Here is a 17869-nt window from a genome sequence, read left to right on the forward strand (position 1 = left end):
TGTACTTAGCAGCTTTTTGAAAGGGCTATGGGTCCCCCGCCTTTGTTAGGGAGCCTTTGAGACAGGGGGCCATGATAATAGTGAGTAGGACCCAGACTCTGTCACGGGAGGTGGGGTGGGGCTGGAGTTCTTCCCTCCTTCCCTCAGCTAAAGGAGTCATCTACCTATATGTTGCGGGGCCCTGGTACACCCCTTCTCAGGTCTGTATCCCACTAAGCTATTTCTTTTGTTGTGGTTGTTTTTTTCGAGACAGGGTTTCACTGTCTAGCACTGGCTTGCTTGGAACTCACTCTGTAGGGCAGGCTGGCCTTCAACTCACAGACATCAGCTTGTCTCTGCCTCCCAAGTACTGAGATTAAAGGCATGCACCACCATACCCAGCCCATATTTATTGATTTTTGAGGCAGAGTTTTGCTGTATTTCCCAGGCTGGCTTGGAACTCATAATCCTCCTGCCTCAGCCTTGCAAGTGTTGAGATTACAGGCATGAGGTGCCATGTCCAGCTGTGTGTATGCATTTTGTTTGTTAATGGAAGAAGCAGGCAGAGCCTAAGAGGTAGATGTTTTGTTTGCACTCAGCTGGCCTTATTCTCCTAACTGATGCACAGTCAGGGGTCCAGGCCACCCTAAATTAGTCTTCTCACTGGGGCTTAGTCTGCAGTTTGACCCAGGGCCGGAGCATGTGGGGCTTGTAGATACCTCAGCAGATCGGAGAGGATGAGGGTTATCAGCCTGCTCAGTTGGTTGACATCCCTCTGTGGCTCATGAGGCCTGGCACATAACTATCACAGATTTTCTCACCACATCTGTTCCTTGCTTCCTAGTCACATGTCCAGCTAACCCACACTGGGGTGGAGTGACAGGCTCTGCCTAAAGAAGGAGGCTACAAGGGTCTCAGTGACCACCCTAAGCTGGTCCAGTGATGTTTTCTTCATTCCAGGCTGTCCTCATTGAAGGAAACAGGATTAAGCTAGGAGCAGGTTTTGCTTGCCTTCTCTCTGTGCCCATCCTCTTTGAAGAGACTTTCTACAACGAAAAAGAAGAGAGTTTCAGCATTCTCTGCATTGCTCATCCTTTGGAGAATAGAGAGACTTCAGGTACTGAGGGAGAACTGACCTTTTCTCTCGTGCACATGCTCGCACCCCACCCCCAACCCCAGCTGTTAAATGCTTGAATGTCACCCACACAGAAATATCAAAGAGCCCATTAGAGACCTACCTAACTATAAAAATCCCCTTTGGGACTTGATCTATGGCTTCCCTTGCTAAGGCTATGTGCGAATTGGGGCTACCTTGGCGGATATACTAGGACTCCAGCCCCGAGGCCTCAGCGCTCTTATCAACCCTTGAGGAAGGCTGTCCCTGGAGCTGTGCAGAGCTGGAGCGCTGGCTGAGTCTGGGCTCAGCCACAGGGCTTAACCTTGTGGCTTTATTAAATCAGCTGCACCGTTGCCTCTCGGAGAGCTCATTGGTTTTCAGTGGATTGTCTAGTTGCCCCAGGAAACAGCATAGTCCCTGTGCCAAATGCACCGCGAAGCAGCTCCGGATAATTCTGCTTCCTGGTGCATTCACCTCAGCCCCATGGGTTGTCCCTAGGGTCACACATTGCTGTCAGTTTGTTTCCTGAAAAGACCTTATGTGGCTTTCTGGACTCCAGGCTTTCCTGCAACTGGGATATTTCTTGGGCAGTAGTTTGAAATGAGGGTATTTCTTTACCTTCTTCCATGGTCCTTGGCCATCCTCTCTTGGAAGCGTGTGTGTGTGTGTGTGTGTGTGTGTGTGTGTGTGTGTTGTGTTGTGTTCTAGATCTTTCTTTCTGGAACAGGGAAAGGATGTAACACACCCACCCCACCCCCATTGGTCCGGAAACTGAAAACTTTAGCCAGCCTGACCCTCGCTCTCTTTTCTCAGAAGAACCTTCAGCACCCTCAGATCCTTTTTCCCTGAAAACCATCGAAGATGTGAGAGAATTTTTGGGAAGACACTCAGAGAGATTTGACAAGAACATCGCATCTTTCCACCGGACATTCCGAGAATGTGAAAGAAAGAGCCTCCGTCATCACATAGTTAGTACCCGCGTCTCATTCTGCCTAACTGGCCACTGTCACTCACTCCACTCCAGTGCCAACCACTAGTCTGTGTGCTCCAGAACTACCCTGGGTACTCACTGCATGGTGGGAAATTTTGTTAAGAATGCTTCTATTTGCCGGGGAGTGGTGGCGTACGCCTTTAATCCCAGCAGAGGCAGGTGGATTTCTGAGTTCAAGGCCAGACTGGTCTACAGAGTGAGTTCCAGGACAACCAGGGCTATACAGAGAAACTCTGTCACAAAAAACAAAACAAAAAAAAAAGTTTCTACTATACAAAGTAGCATAAGGCCCTTTAGGAAGTGAAAAATCTCTGCAAAGTCTAAAAATGAATATCATAAAGAAACTAAAACTCCTACTTACTGTGGCCATCTGTGTTAACCTCAAAGAGAACTTTTCCCCATAATTTAAAAAGTTGAGAGCCAGGAGAAGTGTTCAGTGGGTAGAAATGCTCAGCGTGCAAGATGGACAGCTTAAGTTCAGATCCCCAGAACCCATATAACGGTTGGATACAGTGGCATGTGTCTGTCACCTCAGTGTTCTTAGGTGAGGAGATGGGAGGTGGAGACTGGAGAATCTGCCAGAAGCGTATAAGCCAGCTAGCCTGAGGTACTCAGCATCGTGGCAAACAGTAAAGAGAGGTCCTGCCTCTAAGCAAGGTGGAAGGGTGAGAACTGGTACCCGAGGTTGACCTCTGACCTCTGCACACACAAATATGTAAACAAATATATAAAATTAGTATGTTAAAAAGTAGAGGGCTGACCTCATGGCTCAGGGGCTAAAGGAACTTGCTACCAGGCCTGACAAGTGTGTGTTGGGTTTACAGACACATTGTAAATAAATATAATTTTATAGAGGTGAATATCTCCTTTAGAAGACGATTTGCATATGCCTTACAGCCTGTCCCCCTGGGTGTGGCCCACCCAGGCTTTTGTGGTAAGAGGGGTCTCTTCTCTCTGTTCTTTGTTGCACAGGACTCCGTAAATGCTCTCTACACCAAATGCCTCCAACAGCTTCTCAGAGACTCTCACCTGGTAAGCACGTGTCTAAACAGAACAACAGCAGCTTGCACATGTGCAGATCCAGACTCTCAAACAGCATTTCTCTTGAATTCTAGAAGGTTCTTGCAAAGCAGGAAGCCCAGATGAATCTGATGAAGCAGGCAGTAGAGGTAAGGAAAGAGTGAAGGGCAGCGGCTGGGAGGCTCTGTGTGTCACCTGATACGCACCACAAGCCTGTCTATTGATTCCACAGATATATGTCCATCACGATATTTACGACCTGATCTTTAAATACGTGGGGACCATGGAGGCAAGCGAGGTAAGTTTGCAGTCTTTGTTCTCCGGGATGAGAGCCTTAACCTAAGAAGTCCCAAGTGTTGGGACTGGAAAGATAGCTCAACACTGCTTTTGTAGATGACCTAAGATGACCCATGAAGGGTGGCTCACAGCATTCCATAACTGCAGGTCTGGGAGACCTAGCATCTTCTTCTAGCTTCTGTGGATACCTGCAATCACATGTTCCAGAATAGCTGGAGCTTGGTAGAGAGACCCTGTCTCAAAACAACCAACCAAATAAACAAAAATCTTAAATGAAAGAAATTTGAAATCTGTTGTTAGGATGCCGCCTTTAACAAAATCACCAGAAGCCTTCAAGATCTCCAGCAGAAAGACATTGGCGTGAAACCTGAGTTCAGGTGAGTCCGTTTCACAGCTTTGGAAGTTCAGCATGCTTGCTGCGGCTGGGGTGCCATCTTCTCCCCTTGACCACTTGGCAGCCGTGTTTAGATGTGGTTACAACCAAGGAGTTGTCCACTTGGTCCCAATGATGCCAGATGGCCAAAGTTGAGCGGTGACTGCCTTGGTCCCCTCCTGTGTTTATGGGCCAGTGTGCCAGCTGGGTGGGAGCTAAGGGCAGGAGGGTTTCGTATAGCCGGTCTCCAGGTGGGCATGTGACTCACTCAGCTGGGCCCAACGTGGAGGTCATCTGCCCTTACCTGTCGCTCTGAGAGAGCCCAGCCACCAAGGCTCCCACTCTCCAGGTAAGTTTCACTAGGGTAAATATGCCTGAAGTGTTGATGTGTAAGCCTCTCCTCATGGTTGGGCTATTTCCATCTTGGGCTTTTATTAAATTTTTTACAAGTTAATATTTTTTGTTGCCATGTAAAAATTTTTCCTTCTTGCCAGGAAGAGGTGGCGCGTACCTTTAATACCAGCATTTGAGAGGCAGAGGCAGGCAGATTTCTGAGTTCAAGGCCAGCCTGGTCTACAGAGTGAGTTCCAGGACAGCCAGGGCTACACAGAGAAACCCTGTCTTGAAAAACAAACAAACAAACAAAAAAAGAAAGCATCTCAGTGCAGTTCCAAAACAAAACAGAACCTTCCTTTGCGGCAGGGCAGCGAGTTCCCATTGGAGGTTTAAAAAACAATTTTTTTTTCCTTCTTTTTAATTTTATTTTAGCGTGTATGTGCACACATGTGTGCAGTGCCCTTGGAAGCCAGGAGAGGGCATCAGAATTCCTGGGATTAGAGTCAGTAATGAGCCACTGTGTAGATGCTGTGAATCAAACATGGGTCTTTTAGAGCAGCCAGTGCTCTTAACCACTGAGCCACCTCTCTAGCTCCATACTATTTTAAAATTTTATTTTATTTTTTTTGAGTTATATGTATACGCATCTCTCTGTGGGTATGTGTATGTGAGCTCAGTTGCCCTCAGAGACCAGAGGAGCCAGTGTCACAGGCAATTGTAAGCTGCCCAGTGTGGGTGCCAGGAACAAGAACATCACATGCTCTTAACCACTGAGCCATCTCTCCAGCCAGCCTATATATACATACACACACACACACACACATTTTTTTTTTTTTTTTTTGAGATAATAGCTACCTTTATACTTGAGGTGCCCTGTGTAGTCCAGGCTGGCTTTGAAATCGTAATCCTTCTGCCTGCCTCAGCTTCCCGAGTGCCAGGATCACAGACCTCTAGGTTGGGCTTCTGGATTTATATATTTTTGAGTTCCTGGTGAAGCTCTCTTGTCTGCAAGCCTGAGTGGAATGCCACCGACCTGCATCAGAGTTCTTCTCAGTCTATTTTTTGTTGGTCATCCCTTGAAGCTGTAAGAAATGTCTAAGCAGGTGTATGACCAGGATAAGCACATTGGGCCCTCCACCGTGGCCTGAAATTTCCACTTTGCAAATCACAGCTTCAACATCCCTCGGGCAAAGAGAGAGCTGGGGCAGCTGAACAAGTGCACATCACCACAGCAGAAGCTGCTGTGCCTGCGGAAGGTGGTCCAGCTCATGACACAGTCTCCCAGCCAGAGAGGTTGGTGCTTGGAAGGGACCGGGCTGGGTGAGACAGCAGATGGGGAGAACACCTCCAAGGGACCAGAGTTGCATGGGGAGTGTCCTGCGGGGTGGGTAAGGCAGGAGCAGGTTAGCAAAGCCTGAGAGAGAAAAGTAGCAGCTTCAGCTGGGTCGAGCTGGGGTGGGTGTTAGACTAGCTCACCTCTCTCTCTCTCTTTCTCTCTCCATATATATGTGTGTGTATTTGTATATACATATATACATTTGCATATATATACATATATATAAAACATTTATATATATATATAAATAAATCCAGGGTAAAAGTAAAGTAGGGGTTGGGTTTTGTCACTTAGTGGCTGAGCTCTTGCTGGGTGTTCATGAGCCCCTCCACCCAGATTCCATCCCTAGAGCTGCTAAAAAGTGAAGAGAATCTTGAGAGGGATAATCAAGCAAGCATCTGGTGTACTTCCAGCAGCAGCAAGGAAGAGGGTGGAGGTGGGGGCGGCATACCTCTAGGTGACGGGTTCATAAACCATCCCAGAAACTAGATTCTCTCTCAGGAGAGACACTGAGAGGCAGAGGTGGCTGGGACATTCGTGGTCTGTCTTTCTGCACTGTTTGACATTTACTTAGTTAGGTTCCATTGTTGATTTTTTTTGTTTGTTTAAGATATATTTTATGCATATGAGTACACTGTCGCTCTCTTCGGACACATCAGAAGAGGGCATTGGATCCCGTTACAGAGGGTTGTGAGCCACCATGTGGTTGCTGGGAATTGAACTGAGGACCTCTGGAAGAACACTCAGTGCTCTTAACCTCCGAGCCATCTCTTCAGCCCCCGTTGTTGATGTTTTGAGATAGGGTCACATTATGGAGCCCAGGCTGGCTTAAGCTCGCCCATTGCTAGGATTACAGATGTGTACTATCTCATCCAGCTTTTTCTTTTTTTCTTTTGATTAATTTAATTTTTATTTATTTATTTTTATTATATGAGTGTTCTATGCATCCATATGCCAGAAGATGTGCATCAGATCCCCTTACAGGTGGTTGTGAGGCACCGTGTGGTTGCTGGATATTGAACTCAAAACCTTTGGAACCTAAGTGCTCTTAATGGCTAAGCCATCTCACCAGCCCCCTCTTTTAATTTTTTTAAGTCAAGGTCTCACTATATAGTTCTGGCTGGCTTGAAACTCACCATTTAGCCCAGACTGGTTTCAAACTCAGGATCCTCCTGCCTCTAACGCCCAAAAGCTGGGATGACAGGCCTGTGCTGCTTCGTTCGGCTAACCGTACGTTCTTTTATCCCTTTCACTCTGATATCTGTTCAGGACGCTGTCAAGGCAACTGCAGCGTTTTCCGCCTGGAGTGTGATTTCACTGGAGTGTGGGTTTGGTCTTGGTTAGTAGAGGCGAGCTTCATCCTTCCGTTTGGGTCTCATGGAGGCTGTGGGCCTGTGTTTCTCTTTGCAGTGAACTTGGAGACCATGTGTGCTGATGACCTTCTCTCCGTCCTGTTATATCTGCTTGTGAAAACAGAGATCCCTAACTGGTAACCTTTTCTTGTTAAAATATTCCTTACCTATTTAGGTTCTTTTGAGCAGGGTCTCTCCTGCAGCCCAGGCTGGCCCCCCTGCTCTTGCTTTTCTTGCCTCAGCCCCTGAGTCCCGGGATTTCAGGAGAGATCTACTCTGACTGGCATACACTAATTTAAAATCTGGCTGCTCTGTGCATTTTGAATTTGGGGTGATCCAGGCAAAGTTGCCTTTAGTGATGTATCTCTTAAGGGCAGTATTATCTCCTCCATCCTTCAGGGGTGGCTTTCCTTCAGTGGAGAGATGGGGAAACTGAGGCCTTGAGAGCTGCTGTTTCACTTTGTGAAGAATGTAGCAAGTCCATTGCTGTCGCTGTGTAGGAAGCAGACACCAGCTCACAGGAAACCATAATTCACTTTACAACATTAGCTTTCTAGCTAGGTGTGGTAGCTTGCTTGCCCCTTTAATCCCAGCACTTAGGAGGCAGATACACATGGATCTGAGACCTCCAATAATCAGCTGTCTTAGTTACTGCTCTATTGCTGTGAAGAGACACTATCACTAGGACAAGTTATAAAAGGAAGCATTTAACTGGGACTTGCGTACATTTTCAGAGGGTTAGTCCATAATCATCATGGCCGAAGTGTACTGACAGGCAGGCAGGCAGGAAGACAGGCAGGCAAGGTGCCGGATCAGTAACTGAGAGCTTGCATGACCTGTAAACTTCAGACAGAGAGAAAGGGAGAAGAAGAGGGAGAGAGAGGGAGGAAAGGAGAGAGGGAGAAAGAGAGGGAGAAAGAGAGAACGTGTGCTTTTGAAACCTTGAAGCCCACCTTTAGTGACATTTACATACCTTCTTTAAAGAGGCTAGACCTAATCTAACAAGGCCACGCCTCCCAATCCTTCCCAAACAGTTCCTTTTACCAAGGGCCAAGCATTCAAACATGTGAGCCTTTCTAATACCCAGCCTTTTCCAGGGAAGTAACTCGTAGTTTTCTTGTCTTAATTGTATACAATTTGTGCAGTGGGATGAAGCCAGGCAGCAGCCATTTACCCTGCCTCTACCCCTAGTGAATATACTCGACAGAGCATTTTAATCAGCCATACAAGTCAATAGTGTTTGTAAAGTGTTCATTATCCAGCAGTAACCCCTTTTTCTTCTTTTGGTTAGGATGGCAAATTTGAGTTACATCAAAAACTTCAGATTTAGCAGCTCGGCCAAAGATGAGCTAGGATACTGCCTGACCTCAGTCGAGGCTGCGATTGAATACATCCGGCAAGGAAGTCTCTCCACAAAGCCGCCTGTAAGGTCTCCCTGCTAACCCACCCTCCCTCCTTCTGTGGCTGTCCGGGAACCTTTAGAGAACTGGGTTGAGGGGGTGACTGTTCTTCCATGGTCTCCCAAGACTGGAGCCTCAGCTGTTTAATTGTTATGAAGTTTGAGAGCTACTCAAAAACTGCATGTTAAGCCTCTAATTGATTGTGAGAGCTGGTGTGTTGCCAATGGGATTTACACTGTCAGTATCCTGCTCCGTTAATCCTGCCATCTTCAGACGCCCGAGTGTGGGGAAGGGAGCCAGATACGACACATCGGGACTCTGTGATGATAGTAAGCATGAAGTGGTAATTGGTGTGTGCAATTTGAGGATTCAGTGGCCTTATTGTGTGCTTAGTTGGTGAGCTTGGGTGAGAGAGAGTGGTTCTGTTTCTATGTAAATAAATTGAGAATCTTAAGCCAAGGTTTCATCAGGGGCTTGTTTTACTACATGTGGACAGAAAAATGGTAAGACTCAGTAGTACTCAGAAAGATCTCCAGGCTGAAGTCAGTCATGGTCAGCCATGCCCCCACCACTTAGGAATCTGAGGCAGGAGGATTGCTGTGAGCTTGAGGCTGAGCTGGTCCCATGATGAGTCCATGTGAGCCTGGGCTTCACTGTGGGCATTGTGCCAGAAGACAAAGGAAAAGGAAAAATAAATATAAATAAAATATGCAGAGAGGTGAATGAGTTTGAGTTCAGCCTGGGCTACATGTAGTAAGACCCTGTACAAAAAAATACATAGTCATCCCCTGGGTGCTGAGCAGGTCAGGCCTGACAGATGCCTGTACCTTGCTTGACCTATTGCCTCAGCCTGTACTGTGGTGCCCTTGTCTCTTGTGACTCCACATAGGAATCTGTCCATAAGAATGGACTCTAGGGCTGGAGAGATGGCTCAGCCGTTAGGCTCACAACCAAAAATATAAGAATAGACTCTGCTTTTACTGCAGATCAGCTGTTTTCAGTTCACAGAGTTTGAATTCATGAAGCCAACAATAATGTGGTGATGGCATTTCCCTGGTGAGAGAGACAGTGTATCTCCACACGGCAGACGAGGAGGCTTCTGCATATCAGTCAGTTGAGTTGGTTTCACAGACGTTTCCTCTTCAGAGTGTTGTGAAACTTGTGCTAGCCACAGGCATCTTTAGGATGTTCATAAATGGAGACTTCAGCTGTCTGAAAACAATTCCTACAGCGATGGCGTCAGAATCAAGGTGGAGACCCTTGGAATAAACGGACACTTGCCTACTACTTAGTTTTTAAGATTTATGTCTATGTGAGAGAGAGAGGGGTAGGGACGGGGGGTTTGCAGGCTCCTGAAGAGGCAGAAGAGGGTGCTGGGTCCCCTGGAACTGCAGTTACAGGCAGTTGGGAGCCACCTGATGTGGGCACTGGGGAACTGAACTAAGGCCCTCTGGGAGAGCTGCAGGTATTCTTAACCACTGAGCCGTCTCTCCAGCCCTACATATTTACATTTTTTTAAATGTTACATCTCTGCTTCGTTCTTACACCCTCCTGATCTGCCTTGCTTTCTTTCTCATTGGCTTTTTGGTTTTGGAAAGGTGATGCTGGGCATGTGACTTGGGTCCTTAAGCATGCAGTCTTTTCTGAGCCCTTGCTTTTGGAGGTGCGATCTTTCTGCTTAGACTGACCTGACCTTCAGCTCCCAATCCTTCCCCACTGAGATGATAGCATTCGTCGCCAGGCCCGCCTCTGAGTTCCTCCAGTATTTGCTCGAGGAGCCTCTGGGTTATATGCTTTTCTGAGCACTTGCTTTTCCCCCGCAGATCTAGTCCTAGGTGCTCCACCTTTCATTGCTACTTTTCAGCTTTCACCTCAGACTTGAGAAAAGATCCCCGACTGACCTGCTATACCATGCCTTTGATGTCTTTCTGGTCCTAAGCTCCTCAGCTGTCAGTCACCACACAAAGCAGATTGCTGCAGCTTTATTTAAGCATGAGGCAGCTGGGGACAGAGACGGCTTCTTCTGAGGTGCTGGCAGCCTTCGTATATCACATTAGTCAGTCCTTGTTGGAGGTGGGCAGACATAGGGGTGATGCTTGATAGACGACCCTGGAGAGGATCCCTCCTGCCGTGCACTGTTGGCTTCATCCATAGCCTAGTCAGAACTTAGAGACATGTAAAGAAAGAACCATGTTCTGCCATGTTGCCAGGGCCCGTGAGTTTCCAGCATCACCTGTCTTGAAAAACATTTCCTTTGCCTCCCACCAAGACTCTTTGGAAAGAAGTTCTTCATATGTCATTGTCCCAGTTGGTTCCAGGGGCCCAAGTGAGCGTGGGGACATTGTGGTAGGGATGATTCTGTAAAATAGGCACAAGACTGGGGGTGTAGCTCAGTGGTAGAACCCTTGCCTAGAATCTCCCAATGAGGTGCTGTGGGCATGGCTCAGTGGTAGAGCCCCTGCCTGGAATCACTCAGTGAGGGACTGAGGGTGTCGCTCATTGGTAGAGCCTCTGCCTAAAATCCCTGGGTGAGGTGCTAGGAGTATGGCTCATTGGTAGAGCCTCTGCCTAGAATCGCCCAGTGAGGGGCTAGGGGCATGGCTCAGTGTTGATCACTTTGATTCAAATTCTGCAGTGAGAAGCTGGTGTCATTTCTTCAAGATAGGGCTTTGGCTAGCATGGTAAGACCCTGGCACTGCAAAACAAAGCAAGCACATGAAACAAATAGTATATAAAATTGAAAGTCTTGCCTCAGACACTACCTGCACGCACAGAGTTTTAGCCATCATGATCGTCAGGTAGTAACAGTAACTAATAGCTAATAAAGTATTATTTTCTAGATTTTTATATTTTATTTGTATGTATGTGTGTGTGTGTGTGTGTGTGTAGCTGTATGTGTGCAGTACCTGTGAAAGCCACAGAGGGCATCAGATTCCCTGTAGCTGGATTTACAGGCAGTTGTGAGCCACCTGATATGGGAGCTGGGAACTGAACTTGGGTCCTCTAAAAGAGCAGCAAGCACCTTGCCATCTCCCCAGCCCCAAATTTCTAGACCTTTTTGTGTCCAGGTGAGCATTACCTTTGATAGGAAAGGCTGAATATGTGGATTTGGGTAGATCCCAAGCACTAAGTGTTAGGGGTGAGAGAGGAGTCAGGAATTCCTCTGTACCTTCCTAGATTTTTTTCCCAGTGAATTAGACAGGCGTTTTCATGAGCAGATTCATGAAACGAGATTCCTCCTGCTGCTTGACATCAGGAAGTAGAAAGCAGTGTCAGGTGATGTCGTCCACAGCCCTGGATTAAGCAACAGAGTCAGGCCATTCAGGCATGAGAAGGGAGGTCAGAGAGGGGCGGAGGCTAGGATGAGCCAAGCGTCAATCTGGGTGATGATGATGGCGTGTGTGTGGCAAATTCCACCCCTGTAGATGACTTTCTTCACCTTGCAGCCTTGCTGCGCAGACCACAGTCTTCAGAGCTCACGTCCCTTTGTCCCCATTCCCTGCTGAGGAGGATCTGCGCTTCGTCTCAGAGAGCAGATCTGGGTGGGAGAGACCCTGAGGGCCATGCCCGGGAGGGATGACAGGGCTTGTGCCTGGGACCTCTCCAGGAAGGGTCCATGACAGGTCTGTGATGTGTGATGACCACAGGACGCTGAGGGATTTGGCGACAGACTATTTCTCAAGCAGAGGATGAACTTATTGTCTCAGATGACATCAACACCCATTGACTGCCTGTTTAAGGTAAGATGCTAGGATGTTCTTTGGAGGTGATGTGTGAGCATTGTCCCATCTTTCAGTGTCTGTAAAAGGCCTGGGGAGATTAATTTGTGTTCTGTCTGGGAGAGTGGTCGGAAGACTACCTGTCTTCCCACAAATACTGTACGGTTATCGCTGCATAGCACACAGGGGCTGCTGTACGGTTACCACTGCATAGCGCACAGGGGCTGCTGTACAGTTACCGCTGCATAGCGCACAGGGGCTGCTGGGCCTCATAACCTTTGTCATTCAAGGCCAGCTCAGTGGGACCTCTTCCTGGTACCTCTCCTGGACCCAAGGTGCCAGTATTACTGTGGTAGGCCATAGCTGAGGGTGCAGCATCAGATTCCGGAGCTTTTGGTCCTGAGTGCAGGAAGCTCCCTATTCAGATGCTCACTGACTCCTGGGAAACTCATGAGGCAGTTTCTAGCCATCACTATGGACTGCCTAAGAGTCTGCTGATATTTTTAGGCTTCTGGGAGCCAGACAGAGCAGATCCCTAGAGGGAGCACATCAGCCTCATGGGCTTGTATTCTGGGGGCAGGGGGTGGGGGTGGGCCTGCTATTGCAGCTATTTTCTTTCCTTTTAGCCTAGGATCCAATTGGTTACTAGAGAGATAACACTGAGACTTTGTCTGTCTGTCCATCCATCCGTCTGTCTCCCTCTCTCCCTTCCTTGTCAGTTCTGGAAATTGAACCCAAGACCTTGCACATGCTAAGTAAGCACTTTGCGGCTGAGCCACACCCTAGCCCTTTACTGGTGGATTCTAGGCTGGTATTCTATGACTGAGCTGTGACCTCAGTCCATGGCACTTTGAGACAGCGTCTATCTATGTAGCCCATGCGGGACTTAAATTCATGATTCTCTTGCCTCTGCCTCCTGAGTGCTAGGGCTAAAGGTTTGTGTCACCCTACAGAACTGAGGCTTTTGCTAATGAAGTGTCAAAATCTACACTGAAACCTGAGATGGATTGTGTACCTCTTCTTAGTGCTTTGGAAATTTGTCAGGTTGTTTAAAAAAAAAAAAAAGTGACTGCATTTATAGAAACAGTAATTGAATGTGAATTCATGTTGCCCTGAAGCTGTCACCAGGAGTGGCTTCATCTCAGTCACGGGCTGAGCCAGTGTCTCCATCTGCCCAGACAGGCTGGAAACCAGTCCCAAAGAACAGCCATTTCAGCGTCATCTCAGAGAAGCACTCGGAGGCCGAGGCAGGTGGAGGTCTGAGTTTAAGGCTAGCCTGGTCTACAGAGCAAGTTCCAGGATAATCAGAGCTACACAGAGAAACCCTGTCTTGAAAATGGAAACAAACAAACAAACAAAAAAAGAGTCCAAGGATAGCCCTGGCTACAGAATGAGACCTATTTTAAAATGAAATAAACCAGGCTTGGTGGTCCAGGCTTGTCATCCCAGCCTTTCAGGAGGCTGAGGCAGGGGGATTACAAATTCTAGACCAGCATATGTAATTTGGTGAGATCCTTTCTCTAAGCTGAAGAAGATCCAGGTTGTGGTTCCATGAGAGAGTGCTTGCCTAGTGTGTATAGCACCCTGGGTCCACCCACAAGTAGACCACACCAAACCACACCACACCACACCAAACCAAGCCAAGCCACACCAAACCAAACCAAACCAAACCACACTAAACCAAACCATACCAAACCAAACCACTCCACACCAAACCAAACCAAACCAAACCACACCACTCCACACCAAACCAAACCAAACCAAACCACACCACACCAAACTAAACCACACCAAACCAAACCAAACCAAACCACACCAAACCACACCACACCACACCAAACTGCATCACACCAAACCATAGCAAACCAAACCAAACCACACCACACCACACCACACTATACCACACCACACCAAACCAAAAGAACCATTTCTTAGAAAGTAAGTGATTCCATAACATTGATAGTATTCGGGATGCCCCCTTTAGCACATCGCCTCTGGTAACCAAGAGGAAGTGGAAAGACTTCTGAGCCAAGACGACCAGGACAAAGACGCCATGCAAAAGATGTGCCACCCACTTTGCTCCTGTGAGGAGTGTGAGAAGCTTGTCTCTGGGTAAGAGGGGCCTTGGAGGCTCAGAGAGCCAGGGTGAGGATTTATGAGCTGCAGCCATGAAATTGAACCCTTTCCATTGCCCTTTGGCTGTCAGCTCTTGTCCCGAGTGCAGGGTGACACACTTGCCTCTTCCACATCTTCAGCTGCATCCCAGAGCTTTGCATACATCCTGCCTGAACCTCACAAGAGGGTTTTAAGATGTAGAGGGGTGGGTGCCAGTTCCTTCTGTGACTTTTTGGCTTCCCTTTGTGCTCTAAGGGCAATTTTGTAGTGTGCTGAGGCCTAAGAAGGACACTGAAGCTACAGGCCTCAGATTCTCACCCCACAGAGGCCTGAAAGGGTCTCATGTTGGATGGCCTCCACTTTGGCACCATCTCATGCAGCCTGGCAGGGCAGGGCTTTGCCTTGCCTTTCCCTGTTGTATTTTTCTACAAATTCTTTCTGTTTCAGGAGGCTGAATGACCCGTCAGTTGTCACTCCTTTCTCCAGAGATGACAGAGGTCAAACACCCCTCCATGTGGCTGCCCTCTGTGGTATGTGGCCCTGGGCTGGCTTCTGTGAGGCAAAAGAATGGTACCTCATGGGCTAGTGGAGGCTCAGGTGATGGGATACTGGCAGGGGCTATGTTGTGGGCATATCCCACAGAGCAGGAAAGATTGACAAGTGTCCCTCTGGCTTTGCTGGCCACCATGCTACCTCACAGGCTGGAAGAGGACCTCATGTGGCTCTCCAAGCTTGGGGCTGCTGCTGGCCAGTGAGGACAGGCTGGAATGTCACTAAGACGATCTCACAGAATTGTGACTTGGGGTTCACATATCTCCATCCTCAAAGATGATGTTAAGCCAGGTGTAATGATGCAGACCTGTAATTTCAGCCACTGAGGAAGCTGAGGCAAGAGGATTCTGAGTTCAAGACCAGTTTGAGCTATAGAGTGAGAGTCCAGCTCAAAACTAGGGACTGGAGTACAAATGTTAGCCACCATGTGGATGCTGGAAATCAAACCTGGGTCCTCTGGAAGAGCAGCCAGTGCTCTTATCCTCGGGGCCATCTTGCCAGCCCCTGGTCCATTGTTACTGAGAACAGAGGTGGGTGTGCTCCCTTCATAGAGCATCCCACAGGGATTCAAGTCTGCAGAGCCTGACTCATGTCAGCTCTGGCTCTCGTACAACTGGAACTTTGTCTCCTGGTGGGTTTCCTGCCAGGGCTATCCAGAGTGAGGTAGCATTGTAGGTGGGAGCCCCTCTATTTCCTCTACCAACAAGAGATCCTTCTGTTCTGCAGGTCAGGCATCCCTCATTGACTTCCTGGTCTCCAAAGGTGCCGTAGTGAACGCCACAGACTATCATGGGTCCACTCCCTTACATCTGGCATGTCAGAAAGGCTTCCAAAGTGTGACGGTAAGCAGCAGGATTATGTGTAGCCTTGCATGGTGGCTTCATGGCTGCACCATGCACTAATCCAGTGCTAGCTGCCAGGCATGAGGAACCTGGAGTCCAAGGGACCTCCCTGAAGATGGGTTGAGATGGAGAAATCCCTGATCATCTCAGGGTGGGAAGGGCAAGGTTCTGGACATTTCCCTTTAAACTTTGTGTTGATGGGAACAGTGATGTATGTGAATATTACATATGTATGGGTGCATGTGAGCCACAATGCACATGTGGAGGTCTAAGAAAAGCTCGCTGTCTGTTTTCCTCTTCCACCATGTGGGTCGCAGGAATTGAACTCAGGTGGTCAGGCTTGATGGCAATTGCCTTTATCTGCTTACCCATCTTGCCAGCCTGCAATGGCATAATTTTAATAGCGATACAGGTTGAGTAGCCTTCATTTTAATGCTGGGGTGTTTTGGATTGTCTTAGATCCTCTTGGAGTTTGGAATATTAGGCACTTGATCTAAAGGTCGTTTGGTATAATATTTGAAGTGTCCTAAGTATTCCTCTGCTTTGGCACCTGTCAGGTGCCTCTGACACACTAGACATGGTATGGAGTTTTCTACTTCAGTTGCATTAAAAGCTCAATGCTTTTCAAGATTGGGGAGTTAGGGGTGTATCTCTTTGCTCAAGCACCTGTTGGTGAGGCTTTGAGTTTCTCCCCTAGCATGGCGGTTGGGAGAAGAGAAAGGAAGGAAGGGAGGGAGAGAGGGAGGAAGGGAGGGAGGGAGGGAATTAATTAATTAATTTTGGATTTAGGGCCAGGAGTGCACAGCCTATGTAATGTTTAGGATAGGACCGTGACCTCCCTGGAAGGACACTGTTGTGTGCTCCATGCTCTTTCTGGGGTTCAGCTGCTGTCTTATCTCCTCTGCCAGCTGCTGCTGCTGCACTACAAGGCCAGCACTGAGATTCAGGACAACAACGGCAACACTCCACTGCACCTGGCCTGCACCTACGGGCAGGAGGATGTAAGTGGCCCCTGCTGCCCCCAAGCGCTGCTTTTCGTATCTCTCGCAAATACAGATTTGAAACTAGACCAGTGTTGTGTTCTGTTTTATAGTGATTGAAGCATTGGTATGTGGTTTTAATTTTTTTTTATTTACTTTTTATCGTGTGTGTGCATGGTGTGTGCACATTGGGTTGGGTGCCATGATGTCTGGAGGTCAGAGGGTGACAACTGTGTGGAATCATTCTTTCCTTCCATCTTTCCAGAGTTTGGTTTCTATTGCTATGATGTTGTGGTATATAATAATTGGGGGTTTCTACCCCACCTTTGATTGTTCAGTTCCTAAATAAAAGACACAAACCTTCGTATTTATAAGAAGCCTTAAAGCATTAGAGTTGTGCACATATCAGCCCTCTACACTATTTTGTCTGCTTCCCTGTCAATAACCCCAAGATGTCACGTGCTGTGTTCTGCCTGGGCTGCTCCCACTCCAACGGCCAGTCCTCATGGCCATGTGTTCATGATCTACCTACTCCATGGTACCTTCTTCCTCTCTCTACCTCCTGATCTCTGCTTCAGACCCCAAGCTGAACCAGTGCTTCACCTCTCTCTCTTCTGCCCAGCAACAGGCTGTAGGCATCTTTATTAACCAGTCACGGGTAATGGGAGGGGGGCAAGATTTGCATAACAAAAGCTGGTATACTTGAGGATTTGCTCCACTTGGAGCAATACAGATTTTCGCCTTTGAATACAAGCATCATCAGACCCACCGACTGTATTATGAGACACATCAAGACCATGCATGCAACGAGCAACTTGGGGAGGGAAACTGTTTATTTTCTATTGCATGTCACAGTCCATGTGAAAGAAGTCAGGATAATAACTCAAGGAGAGATTCCCAGAGGCAGGAACTGAAGCAGAGACCACAAAGGAATGCTGCTTACTGGCTTGCTCCCCAGGCTTGCTCAGCCTGCTTTCTTATACAACCCAAGACTACCAGCTCAGGGATAGCCCCACCATAATGGGCTAGGTTTTACCTCATCAAACAACAAATCCTGCACAGACTTGCTTACGGGCCAGTGTGATGGAGGCATTGTCAGACTTGAGGTTCCCTCTTCCCAGAAAACGTTAGTTTGTCAAGCTGACAAAAACTAGCCAGTGCACACCGTTACAGGGGTTCTGGGATGGAGCCCCAGGCTTGTGTAGCTAGTGTGTTTATCTGTGCAGCCATCTGATAGACCTGTAATTTAAAACAACTCAATGTTCAGTGTATTACAGATGCTGTATGGTGAGTAATGTAAGACCTAATTGCCCCAGGATCTAACCCCAAAGTTAAATCATGTTTAGTCATCTTAAACTTTGTATATTACATTCTATCCCAGTATGTAGGAACCCTATGGTTCCCATTTCTGTCTGTTACTTTACTATGTATATATCTGTTACCTGTCTTCCCCCTCATTT

The 17869-nt window shown here is 47.8% G+C and overlaps 1 protein-coding gene across 3 annotated transcripts in view; it reads left to right on the forward strand.

The window, feature by feature from the left end:
* Positions 1–17869, forward strand: part of Ankrd27 (ankyrin repeat domain 27) — a 53436-nt gene that overhangs the window by 14216 nt on the left and 21351 nt on the right. For all 3 annotated transcript variants that reach the window (XM_031386213.1, XM_031386212.1, XM_031386211.1), the window contains exons 4-17: positions 940–1096; positions 1910–2064; positions 3060–3119; positions 3203–3256; positions 3340–3405; positions 3705–3781; positions 5285–5406; positions 6860–6938; positions 8093–8225; positions 11849–11941; positions 13905–14032; positions 14483–14565; positions 15314–15429; positions 16338–16430. In XM_031386213.1, coding sequence (XP_031242073.1) covers positions 940–1096; positions 1910–2064; positions 3060–3119; positions 3203–3256; positions 3340–3405; positions 3705–3781; positions 5285–5406; positions 6860–6938; positions 8093–8225; positions 11849–11941; positions 13905–14032; positions 14483–14565; positions 15314–15429; positions 16338–16430 — 1416 coding nt within the window. The remainder of the gene's footprint in view (positions 1–939; positions 1097–1909; positions 2065–3059; positions 3120–3202; positions 3257–3339; positions 3406–3704; positions 3782–5284; positions 5407–6859; positions 6939–8092; positions 8226–11848; positions 11942–13904; positions 14033–14482; positions 14566–15313; positions 15430–16337; positions 16431–17869) is intronic.

The sequence above is a fragment of the Mastomys coucha genome, unplaced genomic scaffold (assembly GCF_008632895.1).
Source record: "Mastomys coucha isolate ucsf_1 unplaced genomic scaffold, UCSF_Mcou_1 pScaffold21, whole genome shotgun sequence".
In the NCBI taxonomy this organism is placed as follows: Eukaryota; Metazoa; Chordata; class Mammalia; order Rodentia; family Muridae; genus Mastomys; species Mastomys coucha.